This window comes from Otolemur garnettii, unplaced genomic scaffold (assembly GCF_000181295.1).
Source record: "Otolemur garnettii isolate 467f Iridium unplaced genomic scaffold, OtoGar3 scaffold00057, whole genome shotgun sequence".
Classification (NCBI taxonomy): domain Eukaryota; kingdom Metazoa; phylum Chordata; class Mammalia; order Primates; family Galagidae; genus Otolemur; species Otolemur garnettii.
The window spans coordinates 1,729,829-1,739,023 of record NW_003852452.1 but is presented as its reverse complement, the minus strand read 5'-3'; the positions used below and the strand labels follow the sequence as shown (position 1 = coordinate 1,739,023).

The 9,195-nt window shown below is 36.7% G+C and overlaps 1 protein-coding gene across 1 annotated transcript in view; it reads left to right on the top strand.

Moving 5' to 3' along the window:
- Positions 1–8,148, top strand: part of LDHB (lactate dehydrogenase B) — a 21,881-nt gene extending 13,733 nt beyond the window's left edge. The window contains exons 6-8 of the mRNA XM_012806780.2: positions 3,138–3,255; positions 5,555–5,678; positions 7,778–8,148. Of these exons, the coding sequence (XP_012662234.1) occupies positions 3,138–3,255; positions 5,555–5,678; positions 7,778–7,945 (410 nt within the window). The 3' untranslated portion in view covers positions 7,946–8,148. The remainder of the gene's footprint in view (positions 1–3,137; positions 3,256–5,554; positions 5,679–7,777) is intronic.
- Positions 8,149–9,195: the final 1,047 nt, after the last annotated feature.

Below are 9,195 nucleotides of genomic sequence, written 5' to 3'. Positions count from 1 at the left end.
AGTAGCTGGGACCACAGGCACCCGCCACAACGCCCGGCTATTTTTTGGTTGCAGCCATCATTGTTGTTTGGCAGGTCCGGGCTGGGGATTCGAACCTACCACCTTAGGTGTACGTGGCTGGCGCCTTAGCCGGTTGAGCTATAGGCGCCGAGCCGAGGCTCTAACTTTAGAATGGCATCATATCCAAAGGCACATAATAAGGTCAGCATGTCCCACAGTTGATGATATTAACTGTTTTTACTTAGTTCAGGTTGAGTTTGCCAAATCAGTAAAGGGGAAGTTACTATTCTTCCTTAGTGATTAATAATGATCTGTGGGAAAATGCTTTAATACTGGATAGGTGATTATCTCTGATTCCTCAATGATTTTTTGCTTGCTAAGTTTAACATTCATTGGAGATTCTTGGTTGAATAAAATACTACCATAACAGTTGTCAAACATGATACCCATCATTTATTCTATATGTATTAGTAGTAGTCTACTGTAAGAGAGAGCTTTTTCTTCTTCCTTTTCCATTCTTTGATTTATTTACACAGCCCTTTCTTGCTTTCTGGCACATGAAGTTGGACCAGCATCATTTCAACTTTCTTTTTCCCAGAACTAGAATGACATGATTTTTTTAGTGGTGAATGGTAATTAGAAAACAAGATTTAGAAAAAGGTGTGCTCAGGCTACTGGTGTATCTTTGCTTCTAGGCCCTTTCAGTGGACAGAGTTGTTATATCCACTGTGTTTATTAAAGAAAAAATGAACTGGGTAAGAAAAACTTTTAAATAACTCATGTTAGGGAGTGCCTGTGGCTCAAGGAGTAGGGCACCGACCCCATATGCCAGAGGTGGCGAGTTCAAACCCAGACCCAGCCAAAAACTGCAACAACAATAAATAACTCGTATTCACTCTTCTGTAATGTAAAATAAATCTTACTTTAAATGAAATCTGATTTTTGGTAAGCCATCAATCATAACTATCATTTAAATAATAAGAGGCTATAAGGTAAAATTTAAATATTTTCTTTAGAAATTTAAATAGAAGTAAAAATCATTGGGTGGAAATTAGTAATATGGAAAGAGGAACATTAAAATATTATACTTCTCTCTTTTTTAGTGTTTTATCTTGAGACAGCTAAATACTATTCTAAATATTTTATTTTGAATTCATGTTTCTTTTCTCATTAAAATTAATATTTATGCTTCAAATGGATGTAAAACTATTTTTGAACAATTCTTATTTAATTTAATTAATCTAAACCTATTTATTAAATCAAGCAATATTTAATAAACTCATATTAAATAATTATAATAATAAAATTAAGTAAATAATAAAACTGTAATAATCCAAAATATTTTAATATTAATAACAATGATGATAAACTATTTCTTTTACAAAGTTCATTTTGGCCATATATACAAAGAACTATTTTCTCCCTATAAGGTCAAGATGTAAATTTCCCTTTGAAGTTAGTGGGAGTTTGAAATACGGTTTTAGTAAAGAGTTTTCTTATAACTATTATATAGTTTCTTGGTGTTTTTAACATAATAGTGCTGATCTTTTTTTTTTTTTTCTTCCACATTGTGCCACTTCATTCACAGCCAAGGACTTGTCTGAATTTTTGCTCGGTCAAATTGTAATAGCTGTGTGTTTCCATCTTGATCAGATTAATCTGTGCATGGAAAGTTTTTAGCCCGGCAACTTCATAATTTAAAGCTCCATTCTGTCATCTTTACAAGATGTGACTAGAAAGTTCTTAACTTCTTTGAATCTGTTTCCTCATTTATAAAATAAGGGATAATTATGCTACCTGACATTCTATGTAAAAAATATATAGTATAATATCTTGTGTGCATTAAAAGTTCGATAAATGTTATTATAATCATATGATTACTAGATTCATAGATCACAAGTGGTATTACACGTCCTCTAGTTCAAGACTTAAATTTTGGTGAGGAAAAATTTAAGACAAAGTAGGTGACGTGGCTTGTTGAATATCCTTGAGCTGGTTAGGGGAGTGGTTACAACTAGAATTATGTCTTCTGACTCCTGTCTAATGTTCTGTCGTCTCATGGCTGGGTCATTTTTCTCCAAACATCTGTTTGGTTTTTTTTTTTTTTTTCCTATTTCCACATTGATTTATAGTGTCTACATGAAATGAAGAATTAAACTGGTTACACAGGGATGATTTATGCAGGTTTTATAGTTTTCATCAAAGATCATGAAATGTCCCATTAGCCTGACTTCACAGAGCTTGTGGACCCACAAGGGGATCTTATTTGGCCTTGAGCAGCTCACCCTTCTTACCTGTTTCAGTTATACTAGACTTTATCCCACACAATTGTTCCAATTTCCAGAGTCTATAATGGTCTCCAAAGGTCCCTGAAGAACATGTAACTTAGGTTTTAAGGTCTAATTCAAAGCCCTGGGTTTTTTGTAGTGGACTCAAACTTTGAGTTTTATCATGGTTTTATAATTATACTGTATTTAGTATAGTTATACTTTATTTGTGTTCTATTCTAAGTTTCTTTTTCTTTATTCTAGAAGAAAGGGGTTTATTATTAGAAAAATAGGCAGGAGGAAAATTAAAAATTCTTCAAATCAAAAGTTTAGGATAAGTCTGGGGACCTGTACACAGTGGTTAGAGCACCAGCGTTTGATGGGTTCAAACGCAGCCCAGGCTTGCTTAACAATAATAAATAAAAAATGAATAAAAGAGCAAACGTTTAGGATAGCCACAAACAAGAATGCCTTGTGATTTCACAAACCTGGAAAGAGGCAAAGAATCTCGTATTCTCTAACTATGACACAGCACTTGTGTTTTGCACCAGTATTACTGAAAGTTAGAAGGTCTGTTGTGTTGCTGTTTGTGAGCAAATGGCAGCCTTTGAGCGGAACTATACTGGAATCCCTTGTCATCAGAGCAGTTTCAGTTGACATTCAGTCACTTGCATCAAGGATGAAATGTGAACTAAGGGAAGAAAAGATTTTTAAAAATAGTGTTAGAAGGGATGGCGCCTGTGGCTCAAAGGAGTAGGGTGCCGGCCCCATATGCTGGAGGTGGGGAGTTCAAACCCAGTCCTGGCCAAAAACTGAAAAAAAAAAAAAGTGTCAGAAATATCTGGAATGTGTCTTTTCTCTTTTTTACAGTGGCTGTGTGGAGTGGAGTAAATGTGGCCGGTGTTTCTCTCCAGGAATTGAATCCAGAAATGGGAACAGACAATGATAGTGAAAATTGGAAAGAAGTGCATAAGATGGTGGTTGAGAGGTAGGGGGAGGCAAACTTGATTTTGGATGAATAATTTCATCTTTACGCAGATATAATTATAAATAATTTCTGCAGAGACCAGCTGAGATAAATTCTTAATGTATGATGGTAATTATGCAACTATTATCTTTCAAAACTGGCAGGACTCATTTAGACTAGTCAGACTTGCTCTGCCAGTTCCCAGGAAAAGTAAATACATTCTCTCCAGAGAAAGTATACTGTGAAGATAACAGGAGTAAAGCATAGAATTAACAAGTGAGGAGGGCCTTCCAATTACCTCCTATTAACAAATAAGGTTATTTATTTATCCAGACAGATAAACTTAGACGCTGTTAATCTTGTAATTGCCTGAAATAAATACTTGCTGACCACTAATAATTTTTAAGCTGTTCTGTATTTACCTTTTCATACTCACAGAAAGATAATCCCTGCCCTTTTTAAAAAAGGTTTTTGAAGCTACTTCTTTTACTGCCAGCCAAATCCTCTTTCTACGACCTTCATACCCATCACAAAATGAGGTGTTGTTTTGGATGAAAGACTATCCGCTTGGACGCGAATCATAGCACGGACACTTACTAGGACTTCAGGAGGCCACTGAACCTTTAAGAGGAGTCCCAGTTTTCACCTCTGTAAAGTCATGTGCTATTAGACTTCATTCTTTTTTTTATTGTTTTTATTTATTTATTTTGGAGACAGAGCCTCAAGCTGTCAGCCTGGGTAGAGTGCTGTGGCATCACAGCTCACAGCAAACTCCAACTCCTGGGCTCAAGCCATTCTCCTTTCCCTTCCTCCCAAGTAGCTGGGATTACAGGCACCTGCCACAACGCCTGTGTATTTTTTGGTTGCAGCCATCATTGTTGTTTGGTGGGCCCAGGCTGGATTTGAACCTGCCAGCTCAGGTGTATGTGGCTGGCACCTTAGCTGCTTGAGAGCAGGTGCCAAGCCTATTGTTTTGTTTTGTTTTGTTTTTTTGTAGAGACAGAGTCTCACCCCGTCATCCTTGGTAAAGTGCCATGGCATCACAGTTCACAGCAAGCTCCAACTCCTGGGCTTAGGTGATTCTCTTGCCTCAAGCTCCTGAGTAGCTGGGACTACAGGCACCCACCACAACACCCAGCTATTTTTTTGTTGCAGTTGGGCCAGGGAAGGTTTGAACCTACCACCTATGCGGCTGGCGACCTACTCAGTGAGCCACAGGCGCTGCCCGTCTTCATTCTTAAGATTAAAGGAACACACATACATTGATAGACATTCACGAAGTGTTAGGTATTATTTGCAGAGAATTTTTGTTAGTAAGATGTCTTGAATATGGAACCATTTTGTTTGGTTCAGTTCTAATAATTTATATTTTTTAGGCATTTGACTTGTACGTGGAGAAAAAGAATCTAAAAATGTGGGAAGAATCTTTAGAATTTCAGTTAACATAATCTCTTTAAGGGAAAATTAGGGCTCATGCAGGTAATGTAATTTGCCCAGGGTCTTCTGGCTAGGAGTAGATTACATTAAATCCTAATTTCCTGATAATCAGCTAAGGTTACTACTGCTACCTCTCAAGCACCTGTGCCTCTGGATTTTGAGGTATATAATTTGTGCTTAGAAGACTGCCTGGTAAGATATTGTCATCACTTCTCTCCATGATAGTTGATATTTTAAGTGACAATGGCAAGTGGGACCTGCAATTGAGATATATTTTGCTCTTTTATTTTCATTGTTTCCTGATTTCATGAATTTATCTGGAAATATTCATGCTCATGAATAAGTTACATCGGTTGGAAAATGTATATTTTTACTGTTACAACTTTACAAATATTCACTTATATGATGAGCTGTTTAAATTTATCAAAACATTTGTAGAATGCCTACCATATCTTGGTTACAGTTTTGAACATTTTACATACATATTAACTTATCACTCATAACAAATTTATGAAATAATCATCATCCCATTTTCAAGAAGAGAACATTGAAGCAAGAAAGTTTAAATAATCTGTCCAAGATTGCAGTTAGTAAGAGAGAGGGCAGGAGTTAAGCCCAGGGAATCTAGTTTTGAAAACTATAAAGTCTGAGGAGGTGGGAAGGGGCTGTGGGAGGGGGTGGTTGTGGTGTATGGCACACCTCTTGGGGGTGGGATTAAAAGGGATTTTACCTAACAAATGCAATGTATATAACCTAATTCTTTGCACTCTCAGTGAATCTCAAGCAATAAAAAGAGAAAGAAAAAAAAAATTTTAAATTAAAAAAAAAAAACAACTGTAGAGTCTGATTTGAATGTCCTCTTCTATGATTTTTTTTTTCTTAGTGCCTATGAAGTCATCAAGCTAAAAGGATATACTAATTGGGCAATTGGATTAAGTGTAGCTGATCTTATTGAATCCATGCTGAAAAATCTATCTAGGATTCACCCAGTATCAACAATGGTGAAGGTAAGACAAGCGACTGCAAAGTAGAATACTGTTTCTACCACTGTATTCTACAAATAGATTCATTTGAGAAAAGAAAGATAAAGTCACAGTAAGAGTATGGTCAGTTAAATAAGTATAATAGAGTTTCATTTAGAGTTTGTATACTAACGTTTAGATTGCCTGTCATGTAGTGCTTGATACTTTAGCCAATTGAGTTGAATTCAAAGTCATGGAGCAATCATACAAAACAGTCAAGGAGAAACTGATTAGTTTTTGTTTTTTTTTAATTGAATGGTAACTATGTACATTAATGCACTTCTGGGGTACAGTGTGGGGTTTTCACATGCAATCCGAAATACTTCCATCAAACTGGTCAACAGAGCCTTCATGTCATTTTCTCAGTTAATTGTTTTAAAACGTTCACATTCTACTCTTAGAAAGATTCACTTGTACCCCTTAGTTTTTAAACAAAACTATAATCGTATTAAAATACTGTGCGAGACAACTAACTCATTTTCCACAAATGAATGTCAAAGTAAAAAGGTAAGGGGAGAATGCAGTGGATTAAAAGAAATTTAGACAGAGATTGAGGGGTAAAACAATGATGTTGGGTGTTTGCTTTAAAATACTAAAGAAAAATTTTAAAAAGCAAGTGTGGCAAAAATTGGGTAATTGCTGAGTCTTGGGTACATATATAATAATTTGTTTAACCTCTCCACATTTGTGCGTATACAATAATTTTTGAAATTAAAAGTTTTAAAAATTATATTAATTGGTTTAACGTATTATAATTAACTTAGTAGAACCTCGCCACGTAGTAGACTATAACAAACTCCCCAACAGGCTCAGCGCCCATAGCATAGTGGTTACGGCACAAGCCACATACACCAAGGCTGGCGGGTTCGATCCCAGCCTGGGCCAGCTAAACAACAATGACAACTGCAACAAAGAATAGCCCAGCATTGTGGCAGGCACCTGTAGGACCAGCTACTTAGGAGGCTGAGGCAAGAGAATCACTTAAGCCCAAGAGTTTGAGGTTGCTATAAGCTGTCATGCCATAGCACTCTACCGAGAGAGACAGTATCGCAAAAAAAACACACACACACACACACACACAAAACTGGTCAACATAAGGAAGTAGGCCTGCTGTACTGATACATACATGTGGTGCATGTCCAGTCTATGAAAATTAGATTAACTTAAGGACATGGTCAATGTAGGGATGTGGGCAACTATGGACATTGGCCATGTGAATAAATCGCCCTATGCTAACAGGGAGTGTTTTGGAAATTATACTATTTCTTTGGCAACTCCAGGAATTTTGTCACTTAGTGACCTCCAACTACTACTCAGGACTTTGTAGGTCAGCTACCACCTAAAATTCCCTCCTTAACCATAAATATCTTTGGGAAACTTAGAATTTTATAAAAAGTAGACCATTAAGAACTGCAATCGAACACAATTTAATTTGAATATTCATATCAAGTTTTATTAAAGTTTGTCTAAGCAGAGAAAGATATTCAATAAGATACATATTCAATGAAGTTCAATGAAGTACTTACTGGTTTCAGAGAAATAGTGGGTCTTATCATAGTATATGTTTGCATGTTTTATTTATACAACCTATTTCAAAACACATGTATTGGTAAGATGTGGTGACTCACTTCTATAATCCTAGCATTCTGGGAGGAGGATTTCTTGAGCTCAGGAGGTCAAGACTAGCCTGAGAAAGTGACAACTTGTCTCTACTAAATAGACAAAAATTAACTGTGGTGGGCACCTGTAGTGGATGCCTATAGTCCTGCCTACTTGGGAGGCTGAGGTAGGAGGATCACTTGAGCCAGGAATTTGAGGTTGCTGTGAGTGGGGCTGATGCCATGGCACTCTAGCCTGGGTGATAGAGTAAGACTCTGTCTCAAAAAAAAATAATATGTACATATATGTAAACGTGTGTGTATATGTTTTGAAGAAATATGGACCTATAAGTGATAAAGAGTAAATCAGAGAACAAGTTAGTACTTAACAAATTTCCTACAGTTCTGTCTGTTCAGAGAGGAGAACTTTGATTGTTCTTACTTACAATTTCGTGTGTTAACCCAGTGCTTTTGCTGCTCTGGCAGGGGATGTACGGTATTGAGAATGAAGTCTTCCTGAGCCTGCCGTGTATCCTCAATACTCGGGGATTAACTAGCGTCATCAACCAGAAACTAAAGGATGAAGAGGTTGCTCAGCTCAAGAAAAGTGCAGATACCCTGTGGGACATCCAAAAGGACCTGAAAGACCTGTGACTGCTGAACTCTAGGCTGTAGGAATTCAAAAACTACCATCTGATGATTAACCCTGAGCCTTTAGTTTTTAGCCAGGTACACGGATCATAGTTTGCTTTTATCCTCCTTAATATGTGAATGTGGGCTCACAGAATCCAAGCCCAGGCTTGATTTAATGCTTGCAAAATGAGCCCTTAAACAAATAAAATGAACTATCTTAGTGTTCTTCCTCTGGGATTTCTTCTTTAACGGTTTCTAGGAGATTTCAGTCAATCTTGCAAATAATTCTTCCTACACATCATAAACATCTCTGAATTCTAACAGTATTTATACTCTGTCTCCACATGTATACTCCTCCGGCCAGATGGCATAGAAATTCTTTGTTGCACCATGTGCTCAATTTTGTTGTTGCTGTCCTGAGAATATGGTTAGTATTTTAAGGTTACCGGTGAAGAAGTTGTAGTGGATGTCACTGTGTACAACATTTACAAGGAAATCCATTTTAAATCCCTAAAAAGAAGAACCCCTAAAACAGCTTTGTAAAATTGGAAGTAACTTAGTTAGAGTTAGTTCTATTTGATAGTGAAACAAATTGACAGCTTAGGATGAATTATCCAGACCCAGGCTACTGGGAAAGAGGATAATAAGGCGGTTTACCCATTAGGTGGGTAAATTGGCACCTGCCTAGTACCAGGCACACTGTCCGGGTGATGAACACACTCATAAGTCTGATTCACACTGTACCAAAGCAACTCCTGTGACGAAATCATCTGTACTCCTATAATATTCTAAAACTTTAAAAAAACAACAAACAACAAACATCTAATAGGAATATTTTTGCCAATAGGGATAGTTATCAAAAATTAAACATTGAGCAAATTAAAAAGTTGCAAAATGAAGGTTAATAAAAAGATTTAGAGGGGGGCTTAAGGCAGACGACCTTTAATGACGTTTCCAATTTACATGTAGTATCTAAGGATCAGTTTGGGTAGTGTTATAAATATGGGCTTTGGTGTCACAGAAACCTAGTTTTGAGGGCCTGCCCTATTATTGATTAACTGTGATTTTAGGCAAGTTAACTACTTAACCACTCCGAACTCTCAATTTCCTCACCTATAAAACAGTAATACTAACGGTCCCTCTTCATTATAGGTTCAGTAAATTGCATGAGAGAATTGCACAAAACTCTTTAACAAAAAGCTTGGTCATAATAGTAGCCAACACTTAAGTAGTGCTTACTGTTCCAAGCGTTGCACAGGTATTTTAACTTG